The sequence below is a fragment of the Talpa europaea genome (genome assembly GCF_964194135.1).
Source record: "Talpa europaea genome assembly, chromosome: 6".
Taxonomy (NCBI): domain Eukaryota; kingdom Metazoa; phylum Chordata; class Mammalia; order Eulipotyphla; family Talpidae; genus Talpa; species Talpa europaea.
This window is the reverse complement of record NC_140072.1, coordinates 9,476,620-9,500,043: the sequence shown is the minus strand read 5'-3', so window position 1 is coordinate 9,500,043 and position 23,424 is coordinate 9,476,620. Positions and strand designations below refer to the sequence as shown.

The 23,424-nt window shown below is 61.8% G+C and overlaps 1 protein-coding gene across 1 annotated transcript; it reads left to right on the top strand.

Moving 5' to 3' along the window:
• Positions 1-924: 924 nt before the first annotated feature.
• SDC1 (syndecan 1) lies at positions 925-20,224 on the top strand (the record flags this gene model as incomplete). Its single annotated transcript, XM_084234584.1, has 5 exons — positions 925-1,215; positions 17,764-17,845; positions 18,788-19,245; positions 19,725-19,860; positions 20,055-20,224. Exons 1-5 carry the CDS (start codon positions 1,150-1,152, stop codon positions 20,222-20,224), a joined length of 912 nt encoding a protein of 303 aa, XP_084090710.1. The 5' UTR covers positions 925-1,149.
• Between the last annotated feature and the right edge of the window lie 3,200 nt (positions 20,225-23,424).

Genomic DNA, 23,424 nt, shown 5'->3' with positions numbered 1-23,424 from the left:
CTCGGTTCCCGTGTCAGGCCAGCTGGGGCCCGCCTTGTCCTCCGCCCGGGAGGACGGTCTCCAGGGCCTGGTACAAGGTCACTGGAACCGTCTCTCCTGCCTCCCAGGCTGCAGGCAGGGCCCGGGGTTCGTCCCATTTTCTCCGAAGACGGTGCGCTGTCCTTGCAGGCCTTCCCCAGCCTTCTCCACGGAGGCGCTTGATGGGGATGGCGAGGGCGCAGCGACTCCAGGGGCGCTTCTCAGAGCTGCAGACTGGCGGTCACCCAGGAGCAAAGGGTTTGTTTCCTTTTAGCTCAAAGGATGAAGAGAGAGGGCATTGTTCTCTACAGAAAGTTGCAGAAAACTCTCTTTCCCCGCCCCTCCCGAGAGCGTCCAGCTGTGCAAAGCGAGGTCCCGAGCTCCCACCCAGCAGTTTCCAGCACCCCGAGGGGAGCTCGCGGACGCGCAGCTGCGGGAACCTCTGCAGGGGCAGCGGCCCCAGGGACTCCGTCCGCCACGAGGCGAAGCAGCGAAGGGAGCCGTCGGCTTAAGATCAACGCGGGGCTCCAGCAGAACCCCAGAAAGTGTTCCCACCAGCATCTGGGAGAGTAACGCACCTGGAGGGCGCTCCGCGCTCACGCCCAGAGGGCGCTGCAGACCGGGGCCCGCCGGCGAGGTCCGCGGCCTCCCTCGCGCCCCTCTGCCAGACCGCCCCTCGGGGCCCGGGGCCGGGGGGCCGGGGGTGCCCTCGCCCCCCCCTCCCGGCGCCCACGTCCGCAGCGGCCGCCCGCGGGAACCACCTCCCCGCCCCGCGCGGCTCTGCCCGGGCGCCCCGGGGGCGGGGCTGGGGCGGGGGCGTTCCGGGGGCCGGGCTGCGGCTTTGGGGGCGGGTCCGAGGGGGTGTGGCCTGAATCTGGCCCCAAGACCCGGCGAGGTGGGGGTGGGGGGCTAGTTCTCGCCGCGGCTAGGGCCTGTGGGTTTATTCTAAGGCGGAGCTCGGCGGGCGCGGAGCGGGCCGGGCCGCGAGGATCCGGCGGCAGAGAGCGGACCGCAGCCGGCGCACCCCGCGGCCCCCGGACAGCCGCGCCGGGGCCTCGCCCGAGGGCGCGCAGCCTCCCCGCGGAGCCGCCGGGACCCCGCGCAGTCCGCGCCCGCGCCGGTCCGGGCAGCATGGGGCGCGCGGCGCTCTGGCTCTGCCTGTGCGCGCTGGCGCTGCGCCCGCCGCCGGCCCTCGCGGTGAGTGCGGCCCCGCCGGGGCGCGGGGCGCGGGGCGCGGGGCGCGGGGCGCGGGGCGCGGGGCGCGGGGCGCGGGGCGCGGGGCCGGCCGGGCCGCGGGGCCGGCGGCGGCACGTGGAGGGGGAGGGGAAGCGGGACTCGCCTCCTTCCCGCGCTGGCCCGCGGGACCCGGGGACCGCGGCCCCGACGCCGGGCTGGGTCCGGATCGCCTCCGCCGTCGGCGGGCGCCGCGCGGGGCTCGCCGCTCCTGGTGGGGGACCGGGGCGCCCCACGGAGCGGACCCGCCCCGCCGCCCCGGTTCTCCGCCTGCAGAGGGGCGCGGGGCCCGCCAAGCCGAGGCGGCGCCGCCGGCCGCCGGGTCTCTCCGCCGGCCTCCCCCGGGTCACGCGGGCCCGACCCCCGCCGGCGCCCGGGAGGAGCGACCCGGCCCCGCGCGCCTCCCGCCGCCCCTAATTCAAACCAGACGCGCCAAGCGCGGGCGCCGGGTCCTCCGGCGGAGGCGACTCGGGGCGCAGCGCGCCAGCGCGGGAGGTGGCGGGCGCGCTTTCGGGGAGCGGGGGCCGGGCTGCGCGGGGTCGCGGGCGGAGGGGGCCCTGGGTTTGGCCGGGCTGCGGGCGGGGACCCGGAGCGAGCTGGCGGCAGGACGTCCCGGGAGGTCGGCCCCGAACCCCGGCCGAGGGCCCGCAGGACCCCGACTTCGGGCAGCCGGGGCCGTGCGCCCGCCGAGGGCGCGCGCGGGAGCGGGGCGCGGCGGGGGCGCGGCGGCCTCCCCGCGAGTGGACTCGGGACGGCCCTTCCCCTCCCCCGGCCCGGCTTTGTGCTGAGCCGCGCGGAGGGAAGGCGGGTCCCTCGGCCCGCCCAGCGGAGCAGGGGGGCAGCGGGGGTGCATGTGGAGCCCCGGCCTGGGGGGGCCTCCGGGGAGGGCTCCGGGACCCTCCGCTGGCGGGAGCTGGGTCCCCTCCAGAGAGGGACCGGCCGACAAAGAGCATCCCGGGGCCCCGAAAGTGATCTCGCGTCCAGCGCCGCCCGCCAGCCCGCCTTCCCCAACGGGGGCGCTTTGTTCTCGGCCCCTGTAACCCTCTCCGGGCACCGCCCCGCGGCGCCGGCCCTGACGGGGGCCGGGACCCGGCGGCTGCCAGGTGTCAGAGCGCGCCCGGGGCCCGCGTCCACCCCCGCCCCCGCCCGGCGCGGGAGCCCGGGGTCCCCGGGGGGGCGGGGCGCGCGCCCCGGCTGGAGGGGGCGCGGCCGTCCCTCCGGAAGTGGCCGTCCCGGCCCGTCTGGGCGCCGCCGCGCGCCCGGCCGCAGGCACGTGGACCGGGCAGGGAGCCGGCCGGCCGGGGCTCTGGACCCCGGGGACCGTGGCAGCCGGGGAGGGCGCTCGGGCAGGCCGCCTTTCTGCAAGCGGGTCCCTGGATCACAGGAGCAGCCCCCGCTCTTGAGAGCTTTGGGGAATTTTCCTGGGTCGGGTCTGGCTCCGGGCAGGGGTTTCCAGGCTGATGCGTGAGTCGCCCGACCTGTCTGCCAGGTGACTTGTGCTCAGAAGCATTTTGAGGTTCCGGAGAGGGTCCTTGATGCCCCTGAAATTACTGATGAATTGGAATGTGTTTGGAGGGGTGCCATACCTGGGGGGCCCCCAGAACAGATAGGGCTTTTGAGCCGGGTCTCCCGTGGACGCTTGGCTTTCAGGTCTGAAGGGAAGCACCTGGCTTCTTCCACCCTTCAGGGCTGTGCCTTCTGTGGGGTGCAGATTGGGCCTCCAGTTGTAGCTAACACTCGGGAAGAGCGAGGAGGTGCTTGGCCAAGCCCCTGGCCCACCTGGCAGCCCCAAGATGGGGCCTTGGGAGGAGCTGTGGCAGTGGCTCCTTGGGGGATCAGGGGTGAGGCTGGCATTCCTATGAGCTCAATTCCAGAACGTCAGGGAGGCAGATGGGAGTTGAGATTCTCAGGGGGCCATGTTTCCCGGGGTTTCTGTGAGCTGGGTAGGGAAAGAGGCTGCGTTATGAGGCATTTTTTTTGCTCCCAGAAACTTTGACACATTTTGAAAACACAGAACCCCTGAGGCAGTTGAATCTCTTGGGAAAGGAAGGGGAGAGGGTATAAGGCTTATTAGAACTGGGTAGTGGAAGACTTCCTGGAGGAGGTGGCTGAGCTGAGACTGAAAGCATTAAGCTTTGGGGTCAGACTCTGACGTGGAGTTGAGGTTTCCTTCATAAAGTTGACTGTGTGTTCTCTTCCCCAGCCCTGTCTGCTTCCTCTTACAGTGGGTGTCCATGTTTGGTTACAAATGGGGGCACAGAGTGGTACAGAGCCTCTGCCACCCCCTCGCTGAAGGGAAGAGGACTGTGGTTTGTGGGGAAGGTGTCTACAAGTTGCAGAGATCTGGCCCTCTCCCAGGGTTCACTTAGGCCTCAGTGGGAAGCAGGTCAGAGCCCCCCTGGGGACCAGTGAGGTGGGGCACGGTCCTGGGCGCCTGTCCTTGAATGGGCGAGGCTGGGCTCCCGGGGCGGAGGTGCTCAGATCCCTCCCAGGAGACAGAACTGGTTTGTCTGAAAAGGTTTCTTCTGTGCGTGTGTGTTTCCCGCTGTCTTTTGTTCCGGCCATGCAAGAGAAGTGGCTTGTTTGGGAATAGTTATTTTCTGTTTTTCGCTCTTTTTCTCTTCTCTTTCTTGAAAGGCATAAAATCCCTTTTTGGCTTAATTATGGGGGCCAGTAGAGACAGTTCCCCACGGCCAGGCGGAGCGGGTGGGGGCGGGGGAGGTGCTAACTGCCAGGGTGATGTCACTCCTGGCCGCCCGCCACGCGGAGGGTGGAGCCGCCGAAGTCTACCTGTGGCTCTGGTGGGTTCCAGGAAAACCTCATTAACCCAGATTGGAGGGGCGGAGGGAGAGGACCCTGGAAAGAATAAGCCAAAGCTGGATGGAGAGTGTTTCATAGCGGCATCTTTCCTCGGGCAGCTGAAGTTTGGGCTCTGGACTCTCCCCTTGGGAGTGGGGTCAGCCGTGTGCGGGTGTCCTCCCTGAGCTGACAGTTCATAGCGCCCTGCGAGCATGACTTGCGGGCCGGACTCTGAAGTATTTATTGCCGTCCCTTTACTCTCAAAGGGATACTAGGCACTCTCGCATCTCTGGATGCCGGGTCCCCAGTGTGTGGCCGGGGTTTATGGAGCACAGAAGAGCACTTTGTCCCCGGGCCGCTGTATGTTGAATTCTGACTTCTTTTCCTCTCCCGCCCCGTCTGAGAACAGCCCAAGATGACGCGGGCCTGCTCGTGCGTTGCAGTTTTCAGTTTGCTTGTAGTGGGGACTCTCTCCAGCAGCACCGAGAAGCGAGTTTGATGTGTTGGAACGCTTTCGCCCCCGGGGGGGGGGGGGGCGGCTCTGAGGAAGTGCCCGCCCGTGAGTGGCGTGTGCCCCGTCTGGGACGTGTGGGGCTCGGGCCTTCGTGGCCCTCAGCGGGGGCCTGTGCAGTCTCCCCTATAGTACCTCGACTAACACATGGCCTCCCGGGGAGCCACTGTGAACAGATGTTAATGACCTCTTGGGGAGGCTCCTGGTGACCATCTATTCCCAGTTCTTCCCCCTGGCTGTGTGGTGACCGGCCAGGCGCAGGCAGCCTGGACCCCGTGGAGCTGACTCGCTGGCAGTCCTCGTTAGCAAGCCCCTTTTTCTGCCCCTGTCCTGTCTCCACCTATTCCCCTACTTTTAGTTGGATGGGGTGCGTGGTTCCAGTGGCCCTATCTGTGGGGCAGCCCAGAGACAACTTTGGGTTAAGCAGAGCCCTAGGCCCGAGTCGCTGCTCAGCCTCTAGCTCCCCAGGTAATCTCGGTGAGTCACTTTACTTCTAAGTCTCGCTGTCCTCTGCAGAGCGGGCAGCACACCTGTTCTCCCTGTCCTCATTCTGTCGCTTGCCTCTGCATTTCATAACGAAGGCGTGAAAGTGTTTGGTAAGAAAGCACCGGAGGAAAGTTAGCTGTCGGTATAATTAGGGTTACCTTTCATCAAGTGTCTGCTATTGAGGGCTCACGGCTTTGCCTACCTTTCCTTCTGATCTTCACCCCAAACTTTTATATTCATCTTGCTCCCATACTGTTGGTGAGGCCTGTAGAGGTGACTCCTCCCTTCCATGGGCAGATATGGCGGAACCAGCGTGTGTGTGTGTGTGTGTGTGTGTGTGTGTGTCTGTGTGTGTGTGTCTGTGTGTCCCCCAAATAAATGGATAGGTCTGAATAAGCAGATAAGTCTCCCCCACAAAGCTGAAAAATGTAGGGACTGGCTGAACCCTACAGGGTCACGTTGGGTACTTGCTGCTTATCTCGGAGAACCTTGGCGTGTGTGTTTTGGATTCAGGGGTGTCTGGCTGGGCTACACTGACCTGAAGAGCCCCTGGAGGCAGAACTTGGACGCTGGCAACCTCCTGGGCATGGGCTGGGGACACCTGATGGTCACTGAGGGACAGACAAGAACTCCCCCAGGAACCCTGGGTCAGGAAGCAATGGACTCGCAAGGACAGGGTGGGGCGTGTGCACCCAAGACCCGCACGTCCTTGGCTTGATGTGAACTAGCCTGATGGGTGTCCCTGTTCTCGTGTTCGGAGGGGCCTCCTGCCTGCCCTGACAGCCTGCGCGTGCTGTCTTTCATCTTGGCCAGTGGGGACACTGGCAGTCAGTCAATTCTGGGATTTGGGTACCCTGGCACCCCAAGCTCCTGGCCCCCTCCAGGGCCAGTGCCGCTGAGGTGGGGGCACCAAAGAGATTGGTCACGAGATGATGTCTTCACCAGAGCCTGGTAGTTTCACAGAATGAACTGTTTCCTGATCTCCTCCGTTTCAGCAACCAGTTTTGGAGACTTGGGCTGGAAGCCCCCCTTGAGGGCCTGTCCAGTGTGTCTAGAGAGGAACGGGATTAAGAGAGTCTGTGGAAAGAGGGCTTTTGGCGCCAGGAACCTGCCCTCTGGAACCGATTCAGCATGGAGTCATTTCCCTCTTGGCTGTTCCAGCAGAGGCTGGGCTTGGGATGGGAGCGTGCCTTCTGGAACCTTCCTCTGAGTGGACCATGATGCCTGCAGGAGGGCAGGCACATATGTTTCCTGCAACACAAGGATGCACACTGGGGTGCAGGCTGTAGAGGTGAGGCCACAGAGGGCATACCCCGAGCTCAGGGTCCCTCGGCGACTGCTCCTTCCAGCTCAGGTGGATACAAGTCCCCGCAGCCTGAAGGGCTGGCTTTACTTGCGGGTGTTACTGCTCTGCTACTGCTCTGCCCTCCTCAGGAAGCTGACCTGGGCGGGGAGTCCATCCCAGAAGATGCCAGCCTCCCCGGGCTACTGGGCCAGCTCCCCTGTCCTGCGTGCCGTGGGGACCAGAGGAGGGGGTGGCTCAGCTCAGGTGGGAGTCGGGAGGCCTAAGCTTCCTTTGGAAAGTGTCCCACTGCCTGTCATGCCGGCAGTTTTGGGGAGCCAGGCGTTCTTGCAAGTCCACAAGGTTGAAGGCAAGCTTGGGAGGAGGAGAGCACAGAGGAGAGTCTCGGGTCTCGGGACCCTCTGGTCGGAGAGGGGAGGCTGGCGGAGGACCCGCCCCGTCGGAGGATCCCAGAGGTGGCACCTCCTGCCCTGCACCCCTGCAAGGTCTCCTCCTGGCATTTACGACTCTGTGGGCTGTTAATTATATGTAGAGACTGCTGCTCTGGCCTTCAGCCCTGGGAAAAACTCCTCTTCCCAGTGACTCACCTGAGGGCTGCAGGCCCACTAGGAGCTCTGTGTGAGCGTGTGTGTGTGTGCGCGCGCGCGCGTGTGTGTGTGTGCACCAGGGTGTGGGTGGTGGGCCCCTAGCCTGGCTTGCAGGACAGCGGGGCCGTCCCTGGTAGGTCCTGACTGCCTCTCCCCCACTGGGCTTTCCCGCTGCTTAGGCAACAGTCCACACATTTCTGGGAAACCTGACTCCCACCTTCTTGCCACTTCCTCCTCAGAAAGCAGGAAGCTGTGTTCCTCTTTCTCCCTCTCTTCTTCCCTTTCTGGCATCTTCTCCCTTTTTCAACAGTTCTGACACTCCTTAGTCCCTAGCTTTATAAGTCTGAGAAGTTCTTCCCCCAGAGGGGGGGGCCGGGCCCTGGTGCTGTGTGGCTTGGGGAAGTCGTGGCCACTGTCCCTCAGTCCCTCGTCTGCTGAGGCCTTCCTCCCCTCGGACGGCTCCGGCGGCCTTGCGGGCGGGTGACGGCCTGGGGTGGACTTGGCCTGGGCTCAGATACTTCACCACTATTCCTTCTGGGGAATCGAGGACCACAAGCTGCCCTAGGGGTCACCTGGGGGGTGGCCCCGGGCCCCTGGGGGTGGAGGTCAGGGCAGGCTGCTTGGAGGAAGTGTTCTGTCGAGCTCAGCACTGCCGGCGCCACGGTCAGACTGGGGGTGGGGGCTGGTGCTGTCTGCACACACCTCAGCACTGGGCCACCTGCCCGGGTCCGCTCATCAGCAGCAGGAGCGGAAGCCACGGCGGGCAGGTTGGGGCAGTGGGGAAGATGGGCATGTTTATCGCGCTGCTCATCAGCTGAGTCACGATGCCAGGCCCACGATCCTCCCCCGAGACTCGCCCAGGCAGCCTTGACTGTGAGCCCGCTGTGGGCTGGCTCGGGAGAGATGCGGGCTAGGGCCCGGCGCCTGGCTTTGACGCTGCCCTCCTCCTCACTGCTGGGGGCCTGTGTGCAGGGGCCTCCCTTAGCCCCAGTGAGCCCATCCCTGAAATGGCAGGAGGCAGCTGAGTGGCTGCGGTGAGGTCGTGGCTGTGTTGGGGGACAGTCCAAGGGTGTCCCTGAGCCTGCTGCCCCAGAAGAGTTTTGCCTCCAGCACAGTTTGGGATGGGCACTTGGGGCCAGATCTAACGGCCAGAGCCCAGGTACCTGCCGTGTGCACAGCCCGTGCTGGCGGGAGGGCGCGAGCCTGGCCCGGGCGCCCTGTAACCGGAAGCAGCAGCAGGTGGGTCTGTGGAGACAGGCTGGGGGGGCAGTGACACATGAAGGCCCGAGAGAGGGGTTGTCCCAGAGTCCCCCCATGGCAGTTTCAAGTCAGGAGCTCGAGCTGGCTGCGAGGCAGGGCGTTTACTGGCTTGGGAAGCCTCAGGCAAGCGGGGCCCTGAAGGGGGCTGCGGGAGCTGCGGGGGCTGCAGCCATGCTCCCGACTGCCCTGGGCGGCTCCTGATCTCCCCGGGAGCTAAGACCTGTTTCCCTACGGTGATGTCCACTTGAAGCCACATCTTTCCCACTTGGGAGCCCCTGGCAGACCCCTGGCCACGCTGGCTCGGGCTGGGTGTGCGCATCTACCCACAGCACCCGGCACGGGCTGGGCGTCCGGCCTCAGGGGCACTTGCGGGCAGGCTCCGCGGTGGCCACGGGCGCTCCTGGGTTGGGGACTGCTGCCGTCCGGCGGCAGGGCACAGAGCACCTGTTACCCAGGGCAGCACCCGGGGCCTGACAGTCTCCTGCCCTGGAGGGTGTTCCGGGTGGGTGTGTGGTCTGCAGGGACCTAGGCTGTGGGGTGTTTTGGGAGCCGCTGAGACTGAGCGCAGGCTGACGGTGCTCCCACGTCTCCGTGGCCGGAGGTGGAGGTGCCGAAGTGCAGGGGTGTGGCGCTGCTGTTCCTGGATGGAACACGGGGTGGGGGGAGTCTGGTAGCAAGACATCTGGGCCAGCCAGGACCTGCTGAGCCAGGCTGGGGGATGGACCCATTGGGCTACCCTGTCTCCCCATACTCCATCCATGCAGGTGCTCTGGGGGGATAGGGGTAGGGGAGGGATGCGCACAGGTGCTCAGTTTCCAGGGGCCAGGCCTGGTTGGGAGTCCTGGGAAAGGGACCAGCCAGGATGCAGGCCCCGATGTCTCCGTGGTCTGCAGCAGCGGCTGAGGGGTCCTGGACTCTGAGCAGAGTCCCTGGCATTTCCCCATCTCCCCTCCAGCGCCCTGTAGAAGGAGGATCCTTCATCTTGACCCCCAACTAGGGACTGGGCATCCTGGCCCATCCCTTCTGCACGTGTAACCAGAGCAGCCTGAGCCTGAAGGCGTGGTTTGGCTCCCCTTTGGGGTAGGAGCTGGGGGTAAGTCTGGAGTCCTGGGCCCTGGGACCGGGCAGATGAGGTGCGACCCGAGCTGCTGGATCGTCTGCCTCGGTGTGTCCACTTTAGGCTTCACAGAGAGGTGTGTGGAGGCTGCGAACAGGGTACAGCCTGCCCAGATGACATCCAGGCTCCATCCTGCCTCCTGTGCCCCCACAGCTCCTTCTCCACCCACTCCTAAGCCTCGGTTTCCTCACCTCTAAAATGGCTTTTTTCATATCCTGCCTCATGAAGCCCCTTCTTTGCCCGGGCTCAGATGATCTGGAGGAGCCAGGAGCTGAGTTTGTGCCCCAGGAGAGAGCCCCCCACTGGCTGTGATTGGGGGAGGGGTACAGTCTGTACCGCCTGGGTGTGGAGCTGCTCTGGGCCCGGTGAATGGCTGCTAGTCTTACCCCAGCATGCTGATGTAATAGGGTCTGCAAATATGGCTTTTGCCCCCTTCTCAGAAAGTCTGGCAGCGGCTGGCTCCTGACCCAAGGAGGTGTGGTCTAGGCTGGAGGGATTGGGAGGAGACTGGTAGCCCCAACACCAGGGCAGCTGGGTGGGGTTGTTGGCTTAGGCTGTGGGGGACAAGGTTCTGTGCCTGGAATTGCAGACAGGTTGCCCCAAAGGAAATTTAATCTTTCCTTCTTGGGTGTTGGGTTGACTGGTGATCACATTCTGACACAGGTTAAAAATTTGTTCTTGGCATCCTACAGCCTCTCTTTAGTAATCCTCTCCCTGATTCTGTAACTCCTGCCCACCCGCAGTGCTCCAGATCCAGAAGTAGCCCCCTCCTCCATGTGACCTGATTTATACTCTAGTGTGAGCGACTAGCGTCCCTTAACCTTTTCAGAGGCATTTTTATTTTAAAGGGGATGCTCTGTAGCTGCAGGGACAGCGATAGGAGTGCCTCGTCCTTCCCCTCACCCTGACGTACACAGCTGGAGCCCTGGCTGGGTGCAGGTGTCGAAACTGCAAATTTCTGCCTCTGTGAAACTAGAGGACACTTTATTTAGCAGAGCAGGGGGAGGCTGTCTCTAGCAGCCCGTATGCCAGAGGTGCCAGGTGGAGTCTGAAGATCAATGAGCTGGAGAGCGGTCGGGGTGGGGGGGGGTGGGGGGCAGGGGGGTAGGGGGGGTGGGGGGGGCCCTCATGGGGGGCTGACGGGAATCCTGCACTGAGCTCATTAGGTCAGCCTGGGCCGCAGAGGGACAAGCACTGGAGGCCAGGCTGTCGTCTATGCCCCTGGATTGCGTTTCCCACCCAGAATCATCTTCATCTGGGACATCTCCAGCTTCCTGCCTCGGCCATACGCTCCTTCCGGAAACTGAAAGTCATGACCCTGAGTCACTGCTCAGTGCCCCTTCCCCCACCCAGCCTCCCTGGGTCCTCTCTGCGCCGAGTCCCATGTCGGGGATGTATCTCCCTTGGTAAGACAGCTGCCAGCGGCCCCTCAGGCGGCCTTGACTGCCTAGCACAGACTTGGAACTAGGACTACCCCACCGCCCGTTGCTCCCGCTTGGGCCAAACCCTGTTGTACCTATGAGCAACCTGGGCAGGGTCTTTGCCAAGGTCACCCAATGACCCAGTGAGTTGGGAACAATACCCAGGCTGTAGCCAGGCTGTCCTGGTACCGGGACTTGTCACTTTCTTCTGACCATCCCTCATCTGTCTCCCAGGTCAGCACCAGGAGCAGAGGCTGGTGGGGCTGGGCCGGGCTGGGCAGGGCTGGGCTGGGCTGGGCTGGGCTGGGCTGGGCAGCCCCACTCAACGCCCAGTGGAATCCTGCCCTGCCTGGCTGGGTTCTGGCAGGCCAGAAAGCAGAGGAACTGGTCTTCCAGCTCCAGGCCCCAACCCAGCCCTCAGCTGGGCCTGTTCGGAGGCGAGTCCCAGCACGCGTCTGCCAGGCAGGCGCCAGCTCTGTGGAGGGGTGGGTCTGGGGGTGCTGGTGGAGCCTTGGGATCCCTCCTCTCTCAGCACAACCCTGGCCTGTCCCGGTACTCCAGGTGGGCCACAAGGGGCTGGGGACAGCCCTCAGACCTTGACCTCAGGTTTCCCATGCAAAGCGCCGGCATTCAGGCCCAAGGGACCTGGGACTGCAAAGGGGTCTTTAAAACCAAGTCCAGGTGCTGTCCTTGCACCCCGGCCCTGCCTGGGATCCCCCAGAACAGTGAGGTCTGTCTCCAAGCGGCCAGGTGGGGACACTGAGGTGTGATTATGTGTGTAGCTGGGGGCTGGGGGGTGTTTCTCACGTAGGAGGTACCCTACAAGGAAGTGCTGATGGATTTGGGGGCCTTGTCTGTGCCCCCAAAGATGCATGTTTTCTGGGTAAAGGCGGAAGGACACCCCCTTCACCTACCTGCCCATTCCCGGCTCCCCTGCCCTGGGGCTCACTCATCACCCCCTCTGCAGGCCCCAGCTTGACTCTGTGGGGAGACACAGAGTCTTTAAATCACTGTGCCTGTCACCGGAAATGCTGATGTTGCTCCCAAGCACCGGTGGGGCCTCCTTCCCGGGAGTGTCTTTAGCCAGGAGATTTCAGGGTCTTGAGGACAGAGCCTTGAGTTCTGTGCCTCCCTGGCGGCTCCCAAGTTAGGAAAAAAAGCCTTCAAAGAGGAAGTGATTTATTATCCACCCCCCCCGCCCCCCGTGTGGAAGTGCCTGTCTTCCTGGGCCGCCCTCCTGTCCCCCATGACCCTCTTGTGGCCTCCTTTTCACCCCACATCGCTGGCCTTACTGACAGGGAATGAGGCCACGCCTTCAGGAAGTTTAGGGTTCTGCAGCCAAGCCCCTTCTGTTGTCCTTGTGGAAAACAAGTCCAAAGAAAGGCCAAGAGCTGCCAGGTCACCCAGCCAGGGTCACCCAACCAGGTACTGGAAGGTTGGGCCACACCCTGGGGCAGCCTGGGCTCCTCCCCACCCCGGTGTCACTGACCTGCCTTTCCCTGACACACTTGCTGCAAGTTGCTTTGGCTTGGACCTACCTGGCCCTTTGGGGCTGTACTCAGCCATGTGAGCAGCGCCAGAGGAATGGGTTCAGATGACCTCCCGGAGGAGAGGAAGCAGAATCATAATCCCACTGTTGCCGGGCCCAGACATTTGGTAGAACTCAGGAGTGGGGTTGGGTGCTTTGCAACATCCTCTTCCCTCCTTCCCTTCCAGGCAGGAGCCCCTGGAAGAGCTGAGTGGCTGGTCCCCTCTCCCCACACGGTGGGTTCCTCCTGGCCTCAGCGTTGGGTCTGCTGTGGGGTTCAGCCACGCCCCTGCACCAGGCCGGCTTCCCCAGAGGCTGAGGAGGGCCGGCATAGCCCAGACAGGCTGCCAGCACCCCAGCCTCGCTTTGGGACAGAAGAGTCTTGCTTTACAGTGTGCCCTGCTGGGAACCAAGGGCTGGGTGCCTCTGGTAGCTGAGGGGCTCCCCAGTTCCATGGTGAGGCTGGGCAGGAGCTGTGGGGTACTGTCCTTGGAGAGCAGATGATCTGAGGTGGAGAGAGCCGCCAGGAGTTACTGGCCCTGGGACTTGTTTCCAGAACTCTGACGCTACTCAGAGCCTGGTGAGCATATGAGTGGGGTCTTTCGCCTCAGGGCCACTCTGTGAGGCCTCGTCCTGTCTAGACTGTTCTCCCAGCCGTCTGCGGACCACCTACAGGAGTGGGGGACATGTTCAGCACGTGGAGCCCTGGATCTTTACCCCAAACCCACTGAATCAGCCTCAGACCTGGCACTGAGGAGCGTCATAGCTAAGTCTCCAGGGGATTCTTGGGCCCCGAGGAAGAAGGCCCAGCCTGGGTGATGGCTTGGGTGTTACTGCTGGCCAGTTGGGCATCTTGATGCAGAGATGGGCTTGGGGAGGGTAAAGGCTGAATTTCTATACCTCAGAGAACTCATCCCCCGATTGCTCGCTGAAGTCTGGGGGTGAGGGGTCAGCCTGTTTCCCTCAGATCCATAGATTCTGCCATCAATAAGGGGGTGAAAGCTTCTAAAAAGTCAGAATCTCTCAAGCCTCCTGAGGGTCCCTGCTGTCGTGTGGGATCTCGACGGCCCTGGAATGGTGTGTGGTCCTGGTGTGACTGGGCCTGTCCTCTCTGGCTGGGGACTTCAAGCCTGGCCCTTATGTTCCTCATAGGGCGAACCCAGGCCCTGCAGTTCCCCTTCCACAGGTTCCCCTTCCAGGGCTTGACTCTGTGCCCTGGCAGTTGGCCAGGGCTGGGCAGACCATTTCTCACCCCCTCTTTCTCCTTCCCACAAAGTCCCAGGATGATGATCCCCAATTTCTAAGTTCAGAACTCCAAGCTGCTGTCCATTTAGCATGTGTTGGGGAACACAGTAACGCTTCTGGAAGGTCTGTTTTATCCCTCAAGTCCAGCATCGGACGACACACAATAGTGAGGTAGGGTGCGGGCTGGGAGCCATGGCCTTGGGACGTGGTGGTTGCGGATTGATAGGAGGTGGTGGGGGCCAGGGGTTGGGGTGGTACAGATGAACATCCTCTTTGGTCAGCCCCAAGTTAGAAGCCCCTCACTTGACCTCTGAGATGCTCACTTGATGTCCCATCTGTGACCCTGCCGTGGAGCTTCCTGCCCCGTGTGTCTGAAGGGAGGCTGCATCACACTCCCAGGCCCCTGGGCTAGCCAGGGTGCTACTTGAATGGAGGATGGCCCCCCTTACAGCCAGGATAGAGTGAGCGCTGGCAGGAGTTGGCTTGAGGCTACCTTCTAGAAGCGTCTCTGCCAGTGCTGCACAGGGGTCTCATGCCATGACTCCTAGAGCTTGAAGCCTCATTGAGGAGCCTTAAACAGGTGGACCCACCAGCCAGGGAAAGTGGACCTTTGGGCCACAGAGAAGGCTAGAGATGGCAGGTGAGGAGAACAAGTTGTCCAGAAGTCTGTGGACACTGCTGCTGTCCTTGGGCAGGTCCCTCACTCTGTCTGAACCTGAGTACCTTAGCTGTGAGAACTTTTTTTTTTAAGATTTTATTTATGCATACAAGAGCTGGGGTACAGGCCAGAGATGCAGAGGGTGAGAGGACTCACCAGAGACAGAGTGGGGAGAACAGGCAGACTGACGAAATACACTGCTGAGGGGAGCAGCGGGGAGACAGGAAAGGTCTGCTGCGCCATGTGGGTTGCTCCCTGGCCCGCCGGGGATCGAACTCATGCTGCAGAGGTTGCGAATTGCTTCATAGTGCGGTGCTTAACCCCTTGCGCCACCAGGGAGGCCCATGTGAGAACTATTAATGTCGCCCCCCTGACTTACCTGCAGGGGAGATGGGAAGGGAGGGAGAGAGCTCCGATGCTGGAGAAGGCCTCATGCCATCCCTGGCCACTTTCCTGCTTTCCGAACCCTTGGCCCCTGTCCTCTCTTGATCCTTCCCACGCAGTTTTGGGCATGTCCAGGAGACCAGTGTGGCTGAGATGGACATGGACTCCTCTCTGCCTCCCTGCCCCATGACCCCCCAACTCCCACCCGACCCAAACCTGACTTTTCCAGCCAGGAGGCTGCCAGGGCCTCTGTGAGGGCTGTGAAGGAACAAGTGGGCCTTTCCCTTGAGCAAACTGAACCTCTTGACCTGAACATAAGGGCTTTGGTTTATTGTATGAAAAATGGATTTTCCCTGGACTTGCAGAAATTGAAGGTGCCCTGAAAAATGGGGGCTGGTTTACCTTTGCCTCTCACACAACTCTGAGGTGGTTTCCGAGCCAGGCTGGTCTGTCCCCAGGCAGCCCTGATCGGGGATCCCAGAAGGACTCAGGTCAGACAGGGGCAGCGCTGAGGTGAGCCCGAGGGCTGGCCTCGGCGCCCGGCACAGCGGCCTGCACGGTGAACCAGAAGTCTCACCCAGACTCCAGTGTCAGCTGGCACCTGGTGATCCAACTTCAAACTTAGCAGTTTCTGCTAATTCCCTCCCCAGGTTGCTGAGACTACCACAGAAGGTTCAGGCCGGAGGGGGTTTGGGAGGTCACTCTGGCCCATCCCTGGGTCACTGCAGCCCAGCCCCACCGTGCAGACCCAGCCCAGGGGAGGAGAGGCAGCCTGGAGGCCAGGGAACTGGTTTCAGTGGAGAAAGCGTTTGCTTAAGAGCTTGTTGTGTAAACATGATTGCAGAGGAATAAGCCCAGCAGAGTTGAGGGAACAAATTGTTTTTAGGGACTGGGCAGATCCCGGGTCTTATCTAGTCAAGAGAGGAGCCCTGCTCTTGGGAAACTGTTAACCTGTGGGGCCTTCCTCTAGGTGAGGGCTGCGCCTCCCTCGTCTTCATCTGGGTCTCTGCTGGTGCCTCCCAGGTTCTGTGGGGTCCCTGGGGCGTCTAGTTCTCTGCTTGACTCGGTTCCCTCCCTGTGAAATAGGGCCTGGGCCCTTGACTCTGGCTTCTCTGGAGGTTTGGTGCTCTGAGGCTGCTCCGGCTGGAGCCCTGGTCCAGGAGCTTCCTCTCCAAGCGACGGAGTCGGTGTATCGGAAACGTGCTCTTCCTGTGGGGACCACCTGGGAAGCAGGACGCCCAGGGCGGGGGCAGGCACTGGAGAGTGTGACAAGGGTCTCCATGGGTGTGAGGGAGTGGGACCCCAGAATGCGGGCTCCCCTCCAAGCCGCCTTGCTGGGAGCAGTCTGCTGTGGACCTGGGCGGGCGCTGGCTGCTCTCGCACTGGCCTGCTGGGCACTGTGCTGGGTACTGAAGGGCGCAGGCTTGGGGGAGGCAAGGGGCAGCTCGGAAGCTTGTGGAGTGAGGACAGGGATTTGAAACACCTGTGACGGTGGACCCAGCATGTGGCTTGGGGAACAGGTAGAAAGTGGGGAACTTAACTGTTCCTTGTAGGTGGGCCATGACGGCTCAGACGGCTCCTTCTGGGACCAGAACCTTTTCTTGTGAGGGGAAGGTAGAGTTGGGTTTTGTGCTTTTGGAGGAAACTCAGTGGTATTTCTAGCCTTGCGGTTTCTACACGTGTCTGATACAGCCCTGACCTGGCAGCTGTGCCCCGGCCTCAGGAGGTCAAAGTCTTGTCTTTCCCTCCCTGCCGGCCTTCTCTCAAGAGGGGGCCCTGTGTGGCCTGTGGCCAGGACCTGGCAAGGCCTCTTAGGCTGAGGACGCCCTGCAGCCTGAGCCCACGCTCATGCGGGAGCTACCCCCTCTCCTGCAACCCGACTCACCGCCATCTTCCCTGACAGAGCAGCCACCCCTGCTGCGGGGTGGAGGAGCAATTCTGACACGAGGGGCTCTGTCGGGGTCTCTACATGTCTAACCTCATCGAATTTTGCAACCATCATAGAGTATGATCTCTGCCACCCCACTTTACAGATGGGGAGAATGGAGCCCTGAGGGGTAGTGATGTCCCCAGGGCCATTCAGCTGTAAGTGGCAGAGGTCGGGGGACTCCCAGCCTGCATGCTCTGAGCTGTTCTGCTCCTTTGTTCCGTCTCTGTTCTGACCTTGTCTCTGGCCCCTCAGGTGAACTGTGTCATCAGGCCACCTGGGTCAAATGCTGAACAGGACACTGATGGCTACTTTTCCTGCCACCAGTCTGTGGGCCCTGCCTTCCCATCCACTGTACTGGGGCCGGTGTTGGGGGTAGGGGTGGTCCCCCATCCCAGTTTCTACGCAGGCCTGCTTGTCTATGCTCAGGCCCCTTCCTAGTCCTGTCTGGCAGCCCCCAGGCACCCCCTCCTCCCTCACCCCTGGTCTGTTCACACTCAGGCAAGGCCGCCTCTCGGAGCCGGACCTGGGAGGCAGCGTTCCTGGGCAGCTGTTTGCACACAGATCCAAGCCAGGCCCAAGCCCGTTTGTGGGGTCCCCCTTAGTGCAGGGTCCCTTGAAGATCAGGTTCATGGGTCCCTAGCCTGTTGGGCGTTCCTTTCTTCGTCTCCCATGTAGGCCTGGACCCAGCCCTTCCTGCCCCTAAGCAAGTGGCCCACTGTGGGGAGGCGTCCTGGGCAGGCTGGGTGGGCCTGTGTGGGGACTAGCCTCACTGCAGCTCCCTGCCGTCCCTGCCCTCCCCCGGGGCTGCCCTCTCCCTGGAGCCAGGTCCTCATGAGACTGTTTCTGGGGCCTCCAGACACTCAGTGGGATAGGTTTGGTGGTCTTGGACTGTGAAACTCCCTCGACAGTGGCCCCCCAAGACGTCTGAGTTTTAGTGTAGGGTGGACTGAGGGGGCTCCACAGCCTGTGTTCTAAGTAACAGGGTCTTCTGAGAGGTCTGGGGTGCCCTCACTTGACTGAGCTTCTCTGACAAGGGCTCTGCCTCCTGTCGTGTTTCTGCGCCCCAACACCTAGTACACAGCTGTGCTGTCATAGTGTTGGAGGGATGCATGTGGGCCAGCGGGCTTCCCCGACCCGAGGGTCCTGGCGTCCACATCACACGCGCGGGCTTTCCTCTTGTGCTCTGGTGGGGAGAGAATTTACTCAACTGTCCAGGATGGAGGACCAGGAGTAGCGGGGCCTGGCCAGGCCTCTGCTCATACCATTTTCTGATTCTTTTCCAGCAAATAGTGGCCACCAATGTGCCCCCCGAAGATCAAGACAGCTCTGGGGATGACTCTGACAACTTCTCTGGCTCGGGTGCAGGTGAGGCTGATGTGAGACCCCCTCCATGCCCCAGGTCATGGCTGGGGGTAGTGGTCAGGCAGTCCCCAGCCTGGCCTGCTGGGGTAAGATGGGGTCTGTGCTACAGGAGGAAGTTTGTATTGCATGGGTGGGGGCAGTGCATGTTGTGGGCTCCAGGAGGCCCCAGGAGCTGCTGCTGCAGACAGCCGTGTCTGCCCCTCTGACTCCCTGGCCCACCTTCGGAAGTTACCTGTCTATGCTTCTATCTTCTCATCTGTAAAGTGGGAATATCTTGACTTCCAATGGTTGTCGGGTGCTGTCGGGCAGCACACAGCCTGGGGGGTGGTGGTGTGCATCTTAGATAACTGTTAAACCATCTCTCCTGGGGAGTGAAACCCCCGAGCTGGAGGTGGTCAGGGAGCCCCCCCCAGAGGAGGTGCTCTTGCGCTGGACCCCCACTTCCGAGGAAGTAGGGGAGAGCTGAGGATGAAGAGCTGAGGCCACCCAGGCGGAGGGCTGAGAGCTGGGAGGGAGGAAACTGGCCTCTGTCTGCAGAGTCTGGGCCTTTCTTTCTGGGAAGGGGGCCGGCAGGTAGAAAGGTGTGCATGCTGGGGATCAGGCCTTCAGGCTCCTGGGGATGTCCCCGCCAGAGCATGGGCTTCAGCTGTCACAGGAAAGCTCCCTCACAAGGCCTTGCTGTCGCCTGGCCTCAGACACCAGGCTGCCCTGGGCACATGCAGCAGAAAGGGGCAGCTTCCCTGTCCACTTCCCAAAGTCCATCGTCACCTCAGCTAGTTCCATGCCAGGGGGTGCGGCTTCTCACGGAGGGGACGGCTTGCTCTGCCGATCGGGGAGCCGGCGTCACTGTCCCGGCCCCAGCACCCTGGCCTTCCTCACAGCCTGGAGTTGGCCTGTCCTGAGGTTCTGGTTCCGTCCCAACAAACGCTGCTTCTGGCCCTGCAGGTGCTCTGCCAGATATCACCCTGACACGGCAGCCCCACCCCACCTGGAAGGATCTGGGGCTCCTGCCGGCCACGCCCACAGCCCCCGAGCCTACCGACAGGGACACCATCGTCACCTCCTTTGCCCTGCCGCCCGGAGGGGGCTCAGAGGGTGAAGAGGCAGAGCACGTGGTCCAGGTGGAGCCTGGCTTCACCCCCTGGGAGAAGGAGAGCACCCACCCCCCCCACGAGACCACACAGCACCCGACCGCCCATCGGACGTCGACAGCGAGGGCCGCCACGGCCCCGGGGCCAGCCACCTCCCATCCTGACCACCACGAGACCACACCTTCCGACCGAGCTGGCCAGCACGGCCCTCATATTCACAGCCTGGATGGAGAAAGTCCTTCTGCCACCGAGAGGGCCACCGAAGACGGCGCCTCCAACCAGCTCCCAGTGGGAGAGGGCTCTGGGGAGCCGGTGAGGGCCTTCGCCCGCTGTCCTCTGCATTTCCTGGGAGGCTGGGTGCCCTGGTCCTAGGGGGAGGCTCTAGGTCTCTCCTGCCCCCAGGGCAGGACAAGCTAACTGAGGCCAGAGCAACTCTTTCTAGGTCACCAAAAGGAGGGGGCCCCACCCTTAGCCAAGGCCCCTGCTTGAAAGGTCAAGTCCTGACGAGTGTCCCCTCTCATCTTCTGGTGCTCGGTAACGCACGCTGCACCCCACGAGCCTCCTGTCCTGCAGAAACATGCACTTTGCACCACCGGCCGCGATCCCGCTGGTGTCGTGTGGGAGGGGCGCCTGGCTTTGGGCCCCAGGAAGTCTGGGTTGGGGCGTGCACCTGAGCCGGTGGCCGAGGTGCCTAGGGAAGGCCAGAACCGCTTCTTTCTGGGTTTGGAAAGGGACTGGGGGCTGCGGCCGGCAGTGGCAGTGGCCCTAATCCTGCTCTTGCCCTCCCACAGGACTTCACCTTCGATACAGCTGTGGAGAACTCGGCTGGGGCCGGCGTGGAGCTGGACCGGCGCAACCAGCTCCCCGTGGACCACATGGTCACGGGCACCTCACAGAGCCTCCTGGACAGGAAGGAAGTGCTGGGAGGTGAGTTTTCTTGCAGGGGCGTGGGGAGGGGACAGACTGCGGCTCGGGGGGTGGGTGTGTGGAGGCTGTCTTAGCCCGGGTGTGGGGCTGACCACTGCCGAGGCCCCTGCTTGGGCTGCCCAGTGGGAGAGGGGCCTCCGCCTAGGGGCCTCCGCTCAGTCCGAGCTGAGCCCGTCTCTGTCTGTCCACCCTAGGGGTCATTGCCGGAGGCCTGGTGGGGCTCATCTTTGCCGTGTGCCTGGTGGGGTTCATGCTGTACCGGATGAAGAAGAAGGACGAGGGCAGCTACTCCTTGGAGGAGCCGAAACAAGCCAACGGCGGGGCCTACCAGAAGCCCAGCAAGCAGGAGGAGTTCTATGCCTGACGGGAGCGGCTCCCCTCCCCCGCCATTTGCTAGGCCCCCATTTGCCTCTTCCATGAAGAACCACAGGCCCTGCCTCCCTGCCACCACACCGCAGAGCTGGGGCTCCCTGGAGGCTCTCCTCTGCTTCTCTGACTTCTGCCTGGGGACTTGGGCGCGAGGGCTTTCTTTGTATGACCTTTCCGCCACAGCCAGGCCCTGGCGTCCCACCGTTCTGACTCAGTTTCTCCAAACTGGTGCCGCCTCTCCCTAGCCCAGCTCTGGAGACACAGAGGACTCACCCCGCTCCCTTGGACCTGGACAGCCCGGTGGGCTGGAAGATGCTGTGCTGAGGGCTGAGCTGACACAGCTGTAGCACTTACTGGCAGAGACCCAAAAAGACCTAGGGGGCCTGGACACCCGAGCAGCAGGGAGGGGTGGTCCGGCTCGCCTGGTCCGGCTCACCTGATCCAGCTCACCTGGTCTGGCTCACCTGTCTCGTCGGCATCAGTTGGCTTTGTGGGGGTCTAATTTAGATATCAACTTGTTTTTGCACATGTTTCCGCTAGTTTCTTTGTTCATAGCCCGTAGACTTTGTTACTTTTGAGGTAAGTTAAGTAAGTTGACTTGGCTCCCCATCTGGCTCCCCTAATCGACGGTCAGGAGACAGCATCAGGGTTAAGAAAACTTTTTTTTTTTTTTTTTAAACTAGGCGATCCGAATCTGGAAGCCAACATGTAGGCATCATTTATGTGTTTTCTCTGAGTTTGTCGCTCACGTGTGCAACAGGGTACGGAATCTGTTGAGTGGCCCCGTTGGTGGGCTGGCTGACCCGGCTGCCGTGGGCAGTCACGCCCATGTCCATGAACTTGGAGCCACGGCCACTCTTGGTGTCGAGGACTCCATGTGAGAATTGAATCCTGGCACCTCGGGCTGGGAATGGAGGAGAGAGGACTGTGGGGTGGGGGAGGTGGGTCCAGAGGGTCTCCATAGACCAAGCCCTTCCTTTGGGGCCACCTGGGGCCGTTTCTTCTGGAAGGTGACGACAGGCGTCCTGGGCACACCTGGCGCCGAGCTGCTCCCTGCAGCCCAGGTCACTTTTGATTCGCTCCTACGGCCCCACCCTGGGCTGGATTCAAGAATGTTTCCAAAGAGTCATAGTCTTTTGCTTTTGGCAAAACTCTACTTAATCCAATGGGTTTTCCCCTGTACAGTAGATTTTCCAAATGTAATAAACTTTAATATAAAGTGGTCACGTGAACGCTGCTCGCTTGCATCCCTGTGCGGGTTGTGTGGACGTGACCAGCCTTTTTCTCTAAACAAGGACAGTGGGGAACGCGGCTAAAAACTCTTCCCTGTGGGGAGGGATTCTGGGCCAGCCTCCCTCTGGGTGGCTGGGTTTTTTGTTTTTGCTCAAATGCTGGAGGGCAGTAGGCTTAGCCAAGGTTATATAAGGCCTGATGTTGATTTTTGTTGCCAAACTCGAAGCACCAGCTCCTCGATGGCTAAAGAAGCACAGCTTGGCCTGAGGCCACTGGCCCCGGAGGCCTGGACTTTGAGACACCCACCTCTGCTAGGACCACAGCCCCGCCGGGGCGCCTGCAAACTCCTGTGCTTGCTTATTTAACTCGACTGTGTTCCAGCTTCTCTGCTGGTGGCTCCGGGAGGGACCCAGCTGTACTGTGAGATGCATTGCCTCGCGGGGAACCTGCACCTGTGTTCAGTCCTGGGACTTTCTGCTTGTGTGACAGGACACGACCTGGTAGGGAAGGGGTCCGTGACCATGGTCCATAGGACAGTGCTGAGCCTGTGGCTGCGCCCCTTCTTGTAACCGTAATAAATGGTACTTGTCACTTCGGGCTGTGTGGTGGCTGAGTCTCTTCTCTCTCTGACAGCGTCCTTCTGGGGGAGGGCGCCAGCCCTGGCTCTGCCTGGCTTGGTGAAGAACTGTGGGCTCAGCCCCAGTTTCTCTGCATTTGGGAAGGCTGTGTCCACCCTGCCCTCCTCCAGCCCTGGTTATCTCATCTTTTCCTGGGGTTCTTTGCCTTATTCTCTCCCATGCAGCCCCTCTTTCTTGGTCTCCTTCTAGATCATTCCCTTCAGGGGCACTGGGCTCTTTCGGTTTGCTAGCTACTCTGTTTGCTGATCATGAGACTCCTGAACGCCACAAGCAAACGTTCTCAAGTACCAAGGCCTAAGAACGTTGGCTCAGTGTTAGGGAAAACCTGCGCTGAAAGTCTGGGTTGTTGCGAAAGCACAGCTCATTGCAAGAGTCCCAGGATCCTGAGGACGGCTGCCCTCTCCATCCTCAGTCTCCCCCAGGCTGCTGACCTCTCCCACCTCCCAGCAGGTCTCCTGGAGCTGGGGCCCTTGGCACCTGGTTGCTTCCTGACACTGGGCCCTGGGGGCGTCCTGGGCACCTGCCACTGGGACGAGGACTATGGACCTTGTGTGGTGCACAGTTCTCTCTGCAGCACTTCATGTCACAGGAGGCTGGGCCAAAGTCAGCTCATTCATTCATTCAACAAACATGGAAAGCACCAAATGCCTACTTTCTGCCAGTTCCGGGGCTGGACAGCGAGGCACAGCTGAATGGATATCCGCTGTTGGTGTTTTCATGGGGCCAGACACCTGTCAGGCAGGATACCTGGCTTCCTGTTTTACTGAGGGTTTCTAACCTGTCTGTGATGGCACAGATGATAACTACCCCCACTGCAGACAGAAGCTGCGCTGCAGAGAAGTACATTGCCCCAGGTCATGCGCCAGTGAGCACTGGAGCTGGGGTTTGGGTGGGAGAAGTGTGGTCCCTGTGCCTACAATGGACCCTGCACACAGAAGGGCACGGGGCCTGGAGACCAGGGAGGATGGCCCCTCACATGGGGCCAGTAAGCTTCACAGAGCTTCCCGGGTCACCTGCCCTGTCACCTCCAAATAGGCCAAACTGTAACTGCCTCCCAGGACTCTCCATCCTGCTCTGTGCTCCGGCCTTGGGTCACCCCCACCTTGCCAGAACAGGGTAGTGCCCCAAACCAGGCTTTTTGGAGAGAGACTAACAGTAAGGAAGCTAAAACACAAAGGGTGTGAACACTCTTTGAGTTCCTCAGTGGTTCCACCTTGTAATGGCAGGAGGACACAGAACAGGTTCTCCATGACCCGAGCAGACGGGTGAAGGGGAGAGCTGGAACCCTCAGTGGCTTTTCAGGCTTTTATTGGGGTTTACCAGG